The sequence below is a fragment of the Carcharhinus amblyrhynchos genome, chromosome 6 (assembly GCF_965287045.1).
Source record: "Carcharhinus amblyrhynchos chromosome 6, sCarAmb.v2.hapA, whole genome shotgun sequence".
Taxonomy (NCBI): Eukaryota; Metazoa; Chordata; class Chondrichthyes; order Carcharhiniformes; family Carcharhinidae; genus Carcharhinus; species Carcharhinus amblyrhynchos.
Genome location: NC_137329.1, coordinates 36,282,211 through 36,300,099, shown reverse-complemented (window position 1 = coordinate 36,300,099; position 17,889 = coordinate 36,282,211). Strand labels below are relative to the sequence as shown.

Sequence of the window (17,889 nt, the reverse complement as noted above, 5' to 3'; positions counted from 1 at the left end):
TTTGTCACGGTTATTAGAATGAACAGCAAGTGATGGAGACTAAAGGTCCCCAGGGAGACTGTTGCTATCAGGTCCAGGAGTCTCATTGGTATGAGGTTGTGCTTTTTTTCTACTAAATGAGAACATTTCACAAGTCAAAAAGAACCAAGGAAGCAGGTCTTCTCAACTGAGAAAGTGTTAACAGAATGTTAAAGAAATCTGAGACGAGAGATTATGGGTTCAGACGAAGTTCCACAGATTTAAGTGCGTCACCCAGATTGACATTTCCTTGCATAGCCGATGGAGTTTTGTACTGTTGGGAGAGGCAGTCTTGAGGATACAATGCTGCTGTCTTGAATGGACACCAAAAATTCTGATATCATTAATCCATGCAGGGGAGTTCTCTCAATGCCCTGGTCGATACTTACGTCTTAGCCAACATTACTAAACAGATTATCTGGTGGCCTTGTTCTTCCAAATTGGCTGCCCCAAATTACCTAAAGTTCCTAAATTTGTAAAGCACTTCATTAGCTCATTGTTTGCAGTGAAGTGCCTTGTGAAGTCATGATGTGCATTTTTTTTTCACATTATGTAACAGTTCATGACTGAGCACTCAGATGCAAAAGTAACTACTGCAATACTGAAAGATACCATCGCGCAAGGTTAATTAATGCAGAATGAGAAGAAAATAACCAAAGAAAACAATTTAACTTTGAGAATAATTTCAAATATATCATGCCATATAATTTTCTTTCATACACATGATGAACTGTATAGGCAAATACCTTGCTAAAATATATTTCTATTTGCCAAGATCAAAAGAAAAGGAGATGTAGATCATTGAGTTTTCTCTGCCATTCAGTAAAGTATGGCTTTAACAACACTTTCTTGCCTATCCCTATAACCATTAACTCCCTTGTCAATTAAAAATCCGTCTAACCCACCCTTGAATATATTCAAAGACCTCAGCTTCCACTGCTATCTGGGGAACAGAATTCCAAAGATTTTCAACCCTAAGAGAACAAGTTTCTCCTTATCGCCATTTTAAATGAGATGCCTTATATTGTGAACAACTTAACTTGTGAACAACAGTTGTAGATTCTCCCATGAGGAAACATCTTCTCAGTATCTGTCAAGCCCCTTCAGAATATGTCCAGTAAGATTACCTCTCAACTCCAACCCAATCTGTGCAACCTTTCTTCATAAGGCAACTTCTTCATTCCAATCAGCCTAGTGAACCTTTTTTGTGCTGCTTTTTAAGAAAATATAACCCTTCTTTAAATAAGGAAACCAAAACTATACACAGTACTTCCGTCTCACCAATGCCCTGTACAACTGTAGCAAAGCTTTCATGCTTTTGGCAAATTTGTCAATATCTCTACTGCTGCATCACAGCGCCAGGGACTTCGGTTTGATTCAGAGTTTGGGTAACTGTCTGTGCAGAGTCTGCATTGGTTTCTCCCTGTGTCTGTGTCGGTTTCCTCCAGGCGCTCCAGTCTCTTTCCACAGACTGAAATATGTGCTGTTGAGGTGCACTGACCATGCTAAGTTTTCCCTTGGTGTACTTGAACAGGTGCCAGAGTGTGGCAACCAGGGGATTTTCACAGTAACTTCATTGCAGTGCTGATGTAAGCTTACTTGTGACACTAATAAATAAACTTTCAACTTTAAGCTCAGAATTAGATTCAACATTGCTTTCTTCCTTGCTTTGCTGGAAACACACTGATCTAGGAAGTGCTGTTGTACGCATTTCAGGAATTTTGACCCACTTTTCCCTTTGCACTGTTACTATGACAATCTATATTAGGATATTTGCAATATACTGTTATCACTCCTTTTCAGAAACCATGTGCTGAGAGGTTTCCTCCCATAGTCTGAAAGAAATGCTGGTTAGGTGCACTGGCCACGCTAAATTCTCCCTCAGTCTATCCAAACAGGCGCTGGAGTGTGGCATCAAGGGTACTTTCACAATAACTTCATTGTAGCGTTAATGTAAGACTACGTGTGACATTATTAAGTAAACTTTAAACATTAACTTGAAACTTTATCCCTGGTCTTCTATTCTGCCCTTTCCTACTAGATAATTCTAGACATTTCTCTCTTTGTTTGGTTCTTAGGGGCAGCACAACGCACAGGGGTTAGCACTGCTACCTGACAGTGCCAGAGGCCGAGATTGATTCCCGGTTCGAGTCACTGGGTGGATTCTGCACACTCTCCTTGTGTCTGCATTGTGGCTTTCCTCCGAGTGCTCCGGTTTCCTCCCACAGTCCGAATGACGTGCTGGTTAGCTGCACTGGCCATGCTAAATTCTCCCTGTTACCTGAACAGGTCATGATGTGGAGATGCCAGCGTTGGACTGGGGTAAACACACTAAGAAGTCTCACAACACCAGGTTAAAGTCCAACCAATTTATTTGATAGTAAACTCACAAGCTTTCAGGGTTTGCCCGTTTGTCAGATGAATGGAGAGTTCAAACAAAATAGTTCACTCACATTTCTAACCACTTTGAGATTTTACAGTGTAAGCATTTTGAAAACAAACTTGGTTCTATTTTTGTCCGAAGGTCTCTTTTTGTCACTTATATAGTTTGCAACATTTAGGTCCATTTACCTCCACAAAGCACTTGGAGCTCTGTCTGAGGCCCGAACACTCCACTCACCTGACAAAGGGGCAAACCCCGAAAGCTTGTGAGTTTACCATCAAATAAATTGGTTGGACTGTTACCTGAACAGGTGCCAGAGTGTGGCGACTAAGGAATTTTCACAGTAATTTCATTGAAGTTTTAATGTAAGCATACCTAAGACACTAATAAATAAACAGATTCAAAATGTCTGTTTCTTTCCACAGATGCTGCCAGGCCTGCTGAATTTATCCAGCATCTTTTTATTCCATACTTTAGTATTCCATCCCCTTTGTTGCAGAATGATCCAAGAGGCAAGTAGATTGTGATTCTGCTGCATGTGTTTAGCTGATCAATGGCACATATGCACCTACTGTCTATTAGATTATCCAAGAGGTTTGACTCATCTATTTCTTACTTGATTAAAGAACTTTGATAAGATTTGGAGTCAATATAAGACTTCAGAGTTGGACAATGGAGACACCCATAATCACAATCACTAAATTGGTTAGTCAGAAAATACTCAATGATATTGAGCAAGTGAATAGAACTATTTCCTTTAACAAGCTTACTTGCAGCAAGCAACCTTAACTGCAAGAGAAAGGAAAATGAAAAAAAGTGTGGAAAAGGGAGGGAAATAGTCTTCTAGGCCCGTGCTTCCAAAGCTGCTTTTCAAATGACTTCATAATCGTTGACTTCCATCTAAATTATAACACCATACAATACTCATCAAATAAAATGCTGCATGTAAAGAGCGTTACTTATAGATCTCAGAGATAATTATGCCTGCTTCACATTGAAGGGTCCATCATCTCTGACCGGAGCACAGGGAAGGAAAGCACAAAAGAGACCAGGAGTCTCAGCAAATCACTAGGAAAGGAGGAAGAAAGCCAGAGGATTGAGGAGTTGAGCATAGCTTTGGCTAACACTCATTTGCTTACTCTTGACCATGGCATCCAGGATCGTCGTCCATGCTCTTCAGTTGCATGGTGAGACTAGCTCCCTTTCATGGTTCCCCTGGTAAATCTCTAAGGAAATGCAGGGATCAGTGGACCCCTGATGAACAACCACCGTCCAAGACACAATGGATTTCTTAGTACATAGTTCATGTTATGGGCTCGTAATTCAGAGATCTGGACTAATAATTCAGGTAGAATAGAGTGTTCAAATCTCACCATGCCTGTTTTAGAATTTAGATTCAGTTCAAAATTTAAAAAAAACAGCAGGGAATTTAAAAAAAAAACTGGTACCAGTAAAGGCTAGCCATGGGACTGTTTGATCACTGCAAAAACCTAGCTACTTCACCAATATTTTTTTTTAGGGAAGCCTGCTGCCCTCACTCCATTTGGTTCACGTGACTTCAGTTTAATAATGTCAGCTCTGGTTGGAACATTCCTGGGTGTTTGATCAACTGTCACTAGCAAATATTACTGCACTTGATTTCTCCAGTTTTCTAATATTATCCATAAGGAATGTATCGTGACTAATTCCAAGTTAATTATGGTGGTCAGGGCCACTGCATGCACTTGCTGAGAGCTGATAAATATGGCAAACATCAAAAGCACTTGCAACAAAATAGTTCACTCACATTTCTAACCACTTTGAGATTTTACAGTGTAAGCACTTTGAAAACAAAAAAAAAATGCAAACTCGGCTCTATTTTTGTCCGAAGGTCTCATGTCACTTATATAGTTTGCAACATTTAGGTCCATTTACCTCCACAAAGCACTTTGAGCTCAGTAAAATATCTCCTTTCTTTTCTTTCAAATCTTCACCAACGTAATACGAAATTACGTCAGGTTTCAGTAAAAACCAACGTTCATTCCAGTTCTTCCTTTTGTGTCCTTTTTTCCACATATAACCCTATTTAAAAGATAAGAATGCAGCATTAATTTCAACATAATAGATATTGGCTACAATTAAAGCTCATGGAATCGAAGGCAAATTATTCACTGGTTAGGCAGTAAAATTGAGGGAATGTTGGAAGGGACCAGTGGTATCCACAAAGATCTGTGATGAATTCACCACGTTTCACCATATATATTATAGAACATAGAACATTACAGCGCAGTACAGGCCCTTCGGCCCTCGATGTTGCGCCGACCAGTGGAACCAATCTAATGACCCTCTAACCTCAACTATTCCAATGTTATCCATATGCCTATCCACTGACCATTTGAACGCCCTTAAAGTTGGCAAGTCCACAACTGCTGCAGGCAGGGCATTCCACGCCCTTACTAGCCTCTGAGTAAATAGCCTACTTCTGACATCCATCCTATAATTACCACCCCTTAATTTACAGCTATGTCCCCTCATGTTAGCCGTCACCATCCGAGGAAAAAGGCTCTCACTATCCACCCTATCTAACCCTCTGATCATCTTGTATGCCTCAATTAGGTCACATCTTAACCTTCTTCTTTTGAATGAAAATAACCTCAAGTCCCTCAGCCTTTCCTCAAGACCTTCCCACCATACCAGGCAACATCCTAGTAAACCTCCTCTGCACCCTTTCCAATGCCTCCACATCCTCCTTATAATGCAGCAACCAGAACTGTACGCAATACTCCAAGTGCGGCCGCACCAGAGTTTTGTACAGTTGCAACATGACCTCACGGCTCCGAAATTCAATCCCTCTACCAATAAAAGCTAACACACCGTATGCCTTCTTAACAACCTTATCAACCTGGGTGCCAACTGTCAGGGAGCTATGTACACCAAGATCTCTCTGCTTGTCGACACTACCAAGAGTCCTTCCATTAGTCCTATATTCTGTACTCCTGTTACTCTTACCAAAGTGAATCACCTCACATCTTTCGGCATTAAACTCCATTTGCCACCTCTCAGCCCAGCTCTGCAGCTTATCTATGTCCCTATTATGTACCTGGAAACACAATAAAAAGCTATATATCCAAGCTTGCCAAAGACACAAAGATTGGTTGCAGTGTAAGTAATATATTTATTAAAATTAAAAAAGTAACATTGTCAGAATAGTTGAATGGTCAATATTGTGGCAGATGGCTTTTAAGAATGAGGTAGTTCACATTACACCAAAAATGGACAGATTAGAATACTTTTTAAATGGTGAGATGTTAGGACTGCCAAAGAGATTTAGGCTTCCGTATAGACGGATCACAAAACTCTCTTCCACAAGAAGTGGGTGCTTTCTCAATTCACAATTTAAAATCTTAGACTGATAAGTTTTTGGCGTTAAGGTAAAGGGAGCAAAGACAGGTCAAAGAAGTTATGTCACATATCAGCCATGATCTTATTGATTTGCAGAACTGGCTCGAGGGGCTGAATGACCTACCCCCATTCTCATGTTCCTAAAACTAATAACCGCTTGAACATCTAAAACACTACACACAGCTCTATGCACATAACAGGCACAAATTCAAGAATTGTACCCTCTAAATTTAAGTAAAGCCGGCAGGATCAGTGAGGAAGAAAAGCGATCACTGCGATGCAATCAGTGTTTCAGATCTTTAGTAAGTTTTTAAAAATGCTGTAATTTGGTGTGCTACATTTACCATACAAATACATATTGTACTTTAATTGGCAAAATCAGCTAGTATTGTGTGAAGACACTTAGAGATCAGATATGCTCCCTCCTCCCCATATTGTTAAGTAGTCATTTTTTACCATTAATATCTTCATGGCACTCACTATTCTCCTTTCAAGATTAGGGGGATGATAGAACAGTGGTAATAATGCCAGACTAACATTCCAGAGATGAGAGTTCTGGGGGCAATTCTCCCACCCCGCCGCAATAATTTTCTAACGCAGTGTGTTGAGAGAATCTCATGTTCAGGCATGTGTGGGATTTGCATGTGTTCCCGCCACACGTGTGTTCCAGCAAACGATTTCTGACATTCTCGGATTCGTGCTGCAAACCAGCAGGAATACCAGGTAAATACTTTACATCTTATTTTAACGTGATTATCAGGCCCAGGACTGAATTCCCTGGGCCTGCTAACATCTCCCACCCCGCCAGAAATGTTTCACTCCAGCATGGTTCATGGTAGCTCCCCACTTTTGGGGAACTAGCAGCCTGACCCTGCTGGAGTGAAGGAGGCTCAATCAGGGCCCCCCAAGGGGGTTGGGCACTGGTGGGTAGTGCCTCCTGGGCATGGGCACTCTGGCAGTGCCAGCCTGTGTCCCAGGGCAAAGTGCCCATGCCCAGGTGGCACCTTGGGACTGTCCACCAGGCATCAGGCCTATAGGGGCAATCAGTGGGAGTGGGGGGGTGCAAGGGAGTGGAGGTCCCACTGCCATTCTGCATGACTTCTTACTCTGCATGGGGAATGATGGGGGCAGGAGGGAAGCCAGCAATTGGTGCATACTGGGGTGGAGGGGCTGCTGGGGACGGTGAATCTGTTTTGGGAGGATGCTGATGATTGGGGCAGGCTGGGGGTTGGGGGGTACCTGCCGCTGCCAAGGAAGGGGAGTGCTGGAGACTCTACATTGCACAGAATGTGGGAGATTCACACTGAAGAAAAACCAGTATGATTTATTCCAGTTTTCCCGCAAATTCGACACTTAGAATTTTTTTGGCTGAATTCCACCTATGAGTTCTAATGCCACCATGGCACTGGGGGGATTTGAAAACAAATAATTAATAAATCTGGAATAAAAAGCTCATCTCAGTAATAATCATCATGAAAATGCCAAATTGATCCTACTTGTTCTTACCAACATATGACTCCAGACTCATGACAACGTGATTGACTCTTAATTGCCCTCTGAAATGATCGATCAAGTCAACCAGTTGAAATCAAACTCCTACAGAAAAGTCTAATAAGAATAAAATGTTTGTTGCAGTTACATTTCTGGTCAATTGTATCCCCAGGATGATGAGGGTGGGGTGATTCAGTGATGACAATGCTGTTGAATGTCAAGTGGAGGTTATATTATCTCTAATCCATGATTCTTGCTCTGATAGCAAGCTTGTAAGCAGCATCAGGTCTGATCTGTTAACTGGATACTTTGATAAACTTAACGTGCACCATCAATTGTTTTGTAAATACGACAGTATTCAGAATGGAACCTAGCTTTCAGACGTTCTGAAGTGGAATCGGAATTCAGAATCCAAATGAACTTTGCTGCTTATTCTTGTGCTCAAATTTGATTAATGGTTAATTCACTTCACTTTCTGCAGCCACAAAGAAAAGTTTCTATAGAATGGCTAGCTAGAGTTTCATGTCTACAACTTGTGTGCACTGTTCACAAATTCATTCTTAAATAAGAACTATTATGTAGCACAAGGAAAATTATCAATATAATTCAGCCGACTCCTAAAAAGCTGGTCATGCAAGTTGTATCCATGGTAACACTTCGTAAACATTTTTTTTAGAAGGTCACAATTAACAAAGCAAAGGAACTGAAACTCACCTAGCCAGTTCCCTTCATTAAAGTCACAGACAACTTAAATACACCCAGGGACAGAGGTTGCACATTGGGCATAATCTGGAAATTACGTGCAAATTGTGCTGATGAGGTTACAAATTAGAGTGCTATGAAAATACGTTTGCACAATCATAAACTTTTCCATGAACCAGTGCAAATGGGAAAGCATTAAAGAATATCTCTTTTTGCATTAAAATATTCACTAATGTATCAAAGAGATGTAACAGGGTGAAGACATATTAATACAACTGAAAATGAGTTTATCACCAAAGATAAGCATCTTTAATAATTGTCCAATTATCCAGAACAATCTAACCTGATTTTAAATGACTGGAAATGGCTTAAAATATACTGAAATATTTGCTAATTTCACTGTTGAACTCTAATCAGTTTCTTAGTAAATTGTGCAAAAACTTTTCAAAACCTACTACTAATGCCCATAGGCATAAAACAAGTTCAATTTGAAGATCCTCCTCAAGTGGTAGCTCACCTGCCCTAATAATTTGATTTGTGGGTGTGGCCACTTTAATGGGTGGTAGCATCTATGGGCAAAATGATTAATGAACCAGTGTTCAAATTTGATTTGCACTCAACAAAAGTTACACTTGCATTTTCGCAAGCTTTTGTGCGGGTTCAGCTGATTTCACTCAGATTGCACCAATAAATCGCAGCACAAACTAACAGAAACACTATCCCATGGTATATTCCAAATCTGCTTCTTTTACAGGAAATAGAAATGTTATATTCTTTACCCCCCATCATCCAATCTTGACACAAAACGCAAATGTAAACCATCAACTTAGTTCAGGATTAATCATATTCAGAAGCAATTCAGATGAATCTCTGAATTAACCACATCAAAGCTTCTGTAGAACACAACTTATTTGCGCTGTTTTAGGAGACCAATTAATCTGTGCAAATTTTACCCCAGGAATTAAACTCATGAAACCACCCAATTTTTATGCAGGACAAGTCAATTATCAGACACTTTGGTGAGAAGCAGAAAGAGATCAGGTAGAACTAGTATACTTCTTGAGTCAATGGGAAGAAATGGATTACTTTTTTTTCCTGTTGTGCAAATGATTAAAATTGTCCCTTTAATCTGACAGAATTCCATGTATGAATAAAACCATAATCGTACAATAATTCTCATCAGTTGTGATCTTCAATGTTGTATATAATCACCAATTCATCTCCAATCAGCCAGTAGGCGATTTAGACAATATGGAAACTAATCGATTAAGGATACACCAAGATCATGTCCAAAACTGAGATAATGCATTCAGCTGCTTCTGCTTTGCTCTTCATTAATTCAATCAAACCTCACCCATGAAGCCCTGAACTCCAATCTTTCGCTAACTTCTCTCCTATTCCCTGTCATGTGTTCTCTAAGCTCCTTTTGACGATGAGATACACCTCATGTTCACTCAATGCAATTAAGTAGTGAACCACACAGCTTCCCTTCCTGATCTCCATACCGAATGATTGTAAACAATTCCCACTATTCAGACCATGACCCCCCTCCATTCAAAAGCCACTATAATTCCCCTCGGAAAATATTCCGATGACAACAGGTCTGCCCTGGCAACCAACGTGCGAGAATGCAGAAGGTAGACGATCAGAAGTTAGTTTCCATGCATGATATTGACACTCACCTCTCTTTCCTCTCTCCCAATCCTTTTATTACTTCAGCCTTCATCGAAGTCTTGGATGAGCCACAAGATCCTCCATTTAAGCATTAACCAGACTAAAGTTATTATTTTTGTCACAAACTCCGTATTCCACATCTGGACGCACAGCATTCTTATCCCATGGTCACCAACTACATCTCTGGTTATCTGGACCTTAGCCATTATGTTGCCTCCATGAACCTTATGGCTTTTTCAGTCGCTCTCTCCTGTAAAACCCATCTTTATGATCAAGCTTTTGGGCCGCTATAAATTTTTGTATATTTATGTTCGTGTGAAATGCCTGGGATAATTTTTTCCATGACAATGACTATATAAATGCAAATTGTTGTTATTGTCCTGTAACCTTGGATTAAAAATGTTACATGAACAGCACGGTGAGAAGCAATGTCTGCTAACACTCACTGTTGAGTCACAATTTTGAGATAAAAGGACAAGGATGAAGAGAGAGCAGCATCTAGTGAAACTGTATCAGAATTAAAGCTGCCGTTTTGAAAAGCGAAAATAACTTTAAACATCCCAAAGAATTCATCATTGGAATCAATTATTGCAAGTGATGCATGAATCAATACTGTCAAAGCCAGAGATAATCACTAAATAGAATTAGAAAAATGTGCAAACATCATGATGATTCCTACTCTTCACTCTCAATCAGACAAGCTTCAGGAAAAGCTCAAGGAGAGGTTAGTTGCGTAAAAGAAAACACACTGAAAACAATCTCTGTCCAGCAACACTAATCTCAGGTTATGTTTCTTCTCTGTGTAGAGATAGTTACCACAATTAGTCTAGTAAAGTGGCACAATTACCTCATTGCCTTGTACTCTAAAGGAGGTGGCGGAAAGATGGAGAATTCACTTCTAATCAGGGCTGAAAACCAGTCAAAATAAACATTTTGCAAAGGTAAGGTTGCTATCACGCAATCTACGTTGTACAATATTAGCGTGGTATGCTAGAAACAGTAATCTAGAACACATTAAAATAGTCTTATTAATGACAATGTATTGAGGATCAGGAAAAGTCATCCCAGAAAAGGTTACTCTCTCAGGTTCAATGACATTAAGCACGTCTTAACATTACATGCCTGACAGATTCCACAGTTGATTTACACCACCAAATATCCACTTTTAAAGCAGGGATGTAACAACTGGTCTCACTATCAATACAAACTGGATATTGTGTCATTTGCACATATCTCAAATGCACTTCTCCAATCCTTTTGAAGGAAGAGCATTCTCTGAGATAAGCAAGAAACAAGCTGTTTTATTTCTCAGGCAACAAGCAAACTTACAATGCAACAATTATGAAAGTTCCTTTCTTAATGTGCAAATCATTTGCAATAAGACAGGTGCACTTGTGGCAAAAATGTGGATAAATAGCTTAGATTTAATCATTAAAGATTTTTTAAAGTTTATTTATTAGTCACAAGTAGGCTTACATTCACAACACAATGAAGTTACTGAGAAAATCCCCCAATCGCCACACTCCAGTGTCCGTCTGGGTACACTGAGGGGCAATTTAGAACAAAGAACATAGAAAAACTACAGCACAAACAGGCCCTTTGGCCCACAAGTTGCACCAATCATATCCTTACCTACTAGGCTTACCTATAACCCTCAATTCTATTAAGTCCCACGTACTCATCCAGAAGTCTCTTAAGAGACTATCGAATTTGCCTCCACCACCACTGATGGCAGCCGATTCCACTCACCCACCACCCTCAGTGAAAAACTTAACCCTGACATCTCCTCTGTACCTATTCCCCAGCACCTTAAATCTATGTCCTTTCGTAGCAACCATTTCAGCCCTGGGAAAAAGCCTCTGAGAATCCACCCGATCTATACCTCTCAACATCTTATACACCTTTATCAGGTCACCTCTCATCCTTCGTCTCTCCAAGGAGAAAAGCCCGAGCTCCCTCAACCTATCCTCATAAGGCATGCCACCCAACCCAGGCAACATCCTTGTAAATCTCCTCTGCACTCTTTCAATAGCTTCCACATCTTTCTTGTAATGAGGCAACCAGAACTGAGCACAGTACTCCAAGTGGGGTCTGACCAGGGTCTTATAAAGCTGCAGCATTATCTCCCGACTCCTAAACTCAATCTCCCGATTGATGAAGGCCAGTACACCATACGCCTTCTTAACCACATCCTCTACCTGCGAGGCTGATTTAAGAGTCCTACGGACCAGGACCCCAAGGTCCTTCTGATCCTCTACACTGCTAAGAGTCTTATCCTTGATATTATACTCCTTCATCCCATTTGACCCACCAAAATGGACCACTACACATTTATCCGGGTTGAAGTCCATCTGCCACTTCTCCGCCCAGTCTTGCACCCTATCTATGTCACACTGCAACTTCTGACATCCCTCCAAACTATCCACAACACCACCAACCTTCATGTCGTCGGCAAACTTACCAACCCATCCTTCCACTTCCTCATCCAGGTCACATATGAAAATTATAAGCAGCAAGGGTCCCAGAACATATCCCTGGGGCACTCCACCGGTGACCGACCTCCATACAGAAAAAGACCCATCCATAACCACTCTCTGCCTTCTGTAGGCAGAGTTCCGAATCCACAAGGCAACTGCCCCTTGGATCCCATGCCCTCTCACTTTCTCAAGAAGTCTTGCATGGGGGACTTTATCGAACACCTTGCTGAAGTCCATATAAACCACATCTACTGCTCTTCCTTCATCAATGTGTTTAGTCACATTTTCAAAGAACTCAACCAGACTCATAAGGCACGATCTGCCTTTGACAAAGCTGTGCTGACTACTTTTGAGTATACTAAACATCGCCTAGCTCTCTGAGCCTTTCGTATGTTTTTCTTTTCTTTTTGACTAGGCTCATTACAACTTTCGTGCACCACGGTTCCCATTCTACGAAAACAACATTCCGATGAGACGGAGGTTGTGTAGAACTCCAAGCAAACATTCCATTTAGCATTGTCAATTCATCAAACCTGCACATCTTTGGACTGAGAGAGGGAAAACCAAGCACCCGAAGGAAACCTACGCACACATGGGGAGAATGTGCAAATCTTCAGACAGACAGCAACTCAAGCTGGGAAATGAACCTGGATCCATTGCTCTGTGAGACAGCAGTACTAGAGATATGGGGGAAATTCACCGGCCTCCCAGCTCTGTGTTTCTCAATGGCAGGGGGTGGTGCATTGTTCATTGGCAGTAGGATTCTCTGGTCCTGCCACTGCCAAAGGGATTTCCCATTGATGTCACCCCACACTGCCACGAAGCCCGCAGAAGGGGGTACACTGCCACGAAGCCCGCAGAAGGGGGTACACTGCCACGAAGCCCGCAGAAGGGGGTACACTGCCACGAAGCCCGCAGAAGGGGGTACACTGCCACGAAGCCCGCAGAAGGGGGTACACTGCCACGAAGCCCGCAGAAGGGGGTACACTGCCACGAAGCCCGCAGAAGGGGGTACACTGCCACGAAGCCCGCAGAAGGGGGTACACTGCCACGAAGCCCGCAGAAGGGGGTACACTGCCACGAAGCCCGCAGAAGGGGGTACACTGCCACGAAGCCCGCAGAAGGGGGTACACTGCCACGAAGCCCGCAGAAGGGGGTACACTGCCACGAAGCCCGCAGAAGGGGGTACACTGCCACGAAGCCCGCAGAAGGGGGTACACTGCCACGAAGCCCGCAGAAGGGGGTACACTGCCACGAAGCCCGCAGAAGGGGGTACACTGCCACGAAGCCCGCAGAAGGGGGTACACTGCCACGAAGCCCGCAGAAGGGGGTACACTGCCACGAAGCCCGCAGAAGGGGGTACACTGCCACGAAGCCCGCAGAAGGGGGTACACTGCCACGAAGCCCGCAGAAGGGGGTACACTGCCACGAAGCCCGCAGAAGGGGGTACACTGCCACGAAGCCCGCAGAAGGGGGTACACTGCCACGAAGCCCGCAGAAGGGGGTACACTGCCACGAAGCCCGCAGAAGGGGGTACACTGCCACGAAGCCCGCAGAAGGGGGTACACTGCCACGAAGCCCGCAGAAGGGGGTACACTGCCACGAAGCCCGCAGAAGGGGGTACACTGCCACGAAGCCCGCAGAAGGGGGTACACTGCCACGAAGCCCGCAGAAGGGGGTACACTGCCACGAAGCCCGCAGAAGGGGGTACACTGCCACGAAGCCCGCAGAAGGGGGTACACTGCCAGCAGGACCGGAGAATCTCATTGACGTGAATGGCTGGAGAATTCCTCCCATGGTCGCAAGGTGATCAAGGTTGGGAAATAAATATTCCAGAGGCCACGACATTTAAAAAAAAAAGGAGTCAGGATGGAAAAAGGAGTAGGAGTGGTCTTGATAGTAAGGAATGACATAACAGCAGTGAGAAAGGATCATGGCTCACATGATCAATGAACATTATGAATAACAAAGGTCAGAAAACACTGCTGGGAGTAGTTTATTGGCCCCCAAGTAGTATCTATACCATCAGACAAAGCAATAAGCAAGCAATTATTAGAGCTTGTAACAAAGGCAATGTAATAATTGTGGGGGGATTTTATCTTCACACAGACTGGACTAGTGAAATTGGCAAAAGTGGCCTGGATGGTGAGCTTGCAGAATGCTTTTGTGAAAGCTTCCGGGAGGAATAAACAAGGGATGAAGCTATTTTAGATATAGTAATGTGCAGTGAGATAATGTTAATTAGTAATCTCATACTAGAAGATCTGCTGGGAAAAAGTAATCATAATAAAATTGAATTCCATACTAAATTTGAAAGCGACATGCTCCAGTAGACAAGAAATTTAAACAAAGGCAATTACGTTGGAGAACAGCTCGCTAAATTTAATTGAGTAAAAAAAACTAAAAAGGTATGGTGACAAATTAACAGTGAGGAACATTTAAAGAAACAATTCAAAATGTGCAATAAAAGTGCATTCCTTCTAAAACAAAACACTTAACAAGATTGATCTATCCAAGACTTAAGAATATTTAAGAATGTGTTGGATTAAAAAGAGAGCTTATGGCGTTGCAAAGAATAATGGTAAGCATAAGGATTCCTAGCAAAAGCCACCAAAAATTGATTCAAAAAAGGAAAAGTAGAGTGAGTCTAAACTAGCCAGGAAATAAAAACTAGTAAGAACAAGTATGTAAAAATGAAAGTAGTTAAAGTAATATTGGTCCTTTAGAGGGAAAAGTAGAAGCTTTCATGGGAAAGAGGAAATGGAAGACACTGAACAAATATTTTTTATTTGGCTTCACAATTACAACACATTAAGAATAACCTCCATCGTGTTGTGTGGCACTATCACTGTGCTAAATGGGACAGACTTCAAATAAATCTAGCAACTCAAGACTGGGCATCCATGAGGCGCTGTGGACCATCAACAGCAGCGGAACTGTGTTCCAATACAATCTACACCTCATGGCCCAACATATCTCCCACTCAACCATTACCATCAAGCCAGGGGATCAACCTTGGTTGAATGGAGAGTGCAGAAGGGCATGCCAGGAGCACACCAGGCATACCTAAAAATGAGGTATCAATTTGAAGCAACCAAACTGGACTACTTGTGTGCCAAATGGCATAAACAGCAAGTGATAGACAGAGCTAAGCAAATTCACAACCAACGGATCAGATCTAATGTGGGATGTCTTGTCACATCCAGTCATGAATGGTGGTGGACAATTAACAACTCACTGGAGGAGGTCCCACAAACATCCCCACCTTCAATGATGGCACGGCCCAACACAACACATCAGTGCAAAAAGATAAGGCTGAAGCATTCGCAACAATCTTCAGCCAGAAGTGCCAAGTGGATGATCCATCTCGGCCTTCTCTCAGATGCCAGTCTCCAGTCAGTTCAATTCACTCCATGTGACATTAAGAAATGGTTGAAGGCGCTGGATACTGAAAAGACAATGAGCCCTGATAACATTCTAACAATAGTAATGGAGACTTGTGCTCTAGAACTTGCCGCTTCCCCAGCCTGTTTCTTTAGGAGCAACTCTTCAAATGCATTCAATAAAAATTTAACAAAACTCACTCCAACTTATAAATCAAAGAAAGGGTTTAACAAAGCAACTTAATTTCTCCAAACGTCAGGCCTCACCCTGGACCACTCCAAGCTTCCCACAATTCCCAACAGGTTCTTATTTATAGTGAGTCAGCCGACCATCACATCCTTCTCTAATTGGTTCCATGGTTGACTGGGTCAGCTGACTCACAGCTCGTTACCACTGATCACATTACATCCGATACAAAATTGTCACCAGTTACATTCTAACAAATTCTCGTTATTTTAAATTTTGAAAAAAAGACAACCATCCTCCAGTATTCTTAATAAACTTTTCAGTACCTGCACCCTCTTTTTGTAAAATAGAACAAAGAACAACCCAGCACGGGAAACAGGCCCTTTGGCCCAACGAGCCCGCGCCGCCGCATCACCCTACACCTATTCTACCCTGCATGTCTACGAATGGGACCCTACTCAGTCAGATTCAGGGAAGGAATAGTGTCAATTTGGTAGAAACCGATTAGCCTAAGAGCACATCTTTGGGGTGTGGGAGGAAACCGGAGTGCCCGGAGGAAACCCACGCAACCACAGGGAGAATGCACAAACTCCCACAGACACAGGCCCAAATCCATGTATCTGCACAGCTAGCAGTGCTAGTCACTGAGCTGTTGCAGCGCCCGTCTATCGGTCCAGGATCAAGCACACACACCGACATGAAGTACTAGGCCACTCCTGGACTTCCAAGAGCAGCCCACGCACGACCCGCCGTGTGCATGCCCCTCGCTTGACACGAGGTGGACCTCCACCTGTGGAATAAAGACAAAAAATATTAATCATACAGCCTGCCCTTCCGGTGTCTCCCGAGGTTTAACCCTATTTAATAGCCCCTACCATATCCCTCCATTCTCGTTTCACTCATGTGCCTATCTAACTGCATCTTAAACGAGTCCAACGTTCCTGCCTCCACCACCCTACTCGGTAGCGCATTCCAGACCCCCACAACTCTCTGCGTAAAGAACCTTCTTCTTACCTCCAAATTATACCTCCCCCCCTCACGCTTAAGTGATGACCTCTCGTGTTCGTACCCAGTCTAGGGAGCAGTCTCTCACTATTAACTCTATCTATTCCCTTCAGTATCTTATATACCTCTATCATGTCCCCTCTCAATCTCCGTCTTTCCAAGGAGAATAGCCCCAGTCTCTTCAATCTCTCCTCGTAACCCAGTCCCCCCATGCCAGGCAACATCCTGGTAAACCTCCTCTGCACCCTTTCCAGAGACTCCACGTCCTTCCGGTAGTAAGGTGACCAGAACTGGACGCAGTACTCCAAATGCGGTCTAACCAACGTTCTGCATAACTGAAGCATTAGACGGCAGCTTTTATACTCTAAGCCCCTTCCTATAAAGGCTAACATCCCATAAGCCTTCCTAACAACGTTCTCCACTTGTGACGCAACCTTCATGGATTTGTGAACCTGCACTCCCAGGTCCCTCTGTACGTCTATACTCCTAATCGGCCTACCTTTTATCACATAGCTCCTCTCTGCATTATTCCGTCCAAAATGCATCACCTCGCATTTGTCAGGATTAAATGCCATCTGCCACCTATCTGCCCACTGCACCAACCTATCTATATCCTGTTGTATCACCTGACAATCCAGTTCCGTACCCGCCAACCCTGCCATCTTGGTGTCATCAGCAAACTTGCTGATCACACCACCTACGCCCTCTTCCAAGTCATTTATGTAGACTACAAAGAGGAGAGGTCCCCGTACTGAGCCCTGCGGCACACCACTGGTCACTGGCCTCCAGCCCGACAAGGTACCCTCCACAACTACCCTCTGTCTCCTATTTCCCAGCCAGTTCTCAATCCACCTAGCTACCTGGCCTCGTATCCCATGCGCCTTAACCTTTTCTACCAGCCTACCGTGAGGGACTTTGTCAAACGCCTTACTGAAATCCATATAGATGACATCAACGGCTCTCCCATCGTCAACCGTTTTTGTCACCTCCTCAAAGAATTCCACCAGATTCGTAAGGCAAGACCTCCCTCTAACAAAGCCATGTTGCGTATCCCTAATCAGATCGCAACGCTCCAAATGCTCATACATCCTACCCCTAAGTATTTTTTCCATTAACTTCCCTACCACCGACGTCAAACTCACCGGCCTATAATTCCCAGGGTTATCCCTACTACCTTTTTTGAACAAC

General features: G+C 43.0%; 1 protein-coding gene across 1 annotated transcript in view; it reads right to left on the bottom strand.

Annotated features, from left to right (window-relative positions):
- The window catches only part of swap70b (switching B cell complex subunit SWAP70b), a 145,262-nt gene that overhangs the window by 59,349 nt on the left and 68,024 nt on the right, over positions 1–17,889 (bottom strand). The window contains exon 5 of the mRNA XM_080190225.1: positions 4,316–4,462. Coding sequence (XP_080046351.1) covers positions 4,316–4,462 — 147 coding nt within the window. The remainder of the gene's footprint in view (positions 1–4,315; positions 4,463–17,889) is intronic.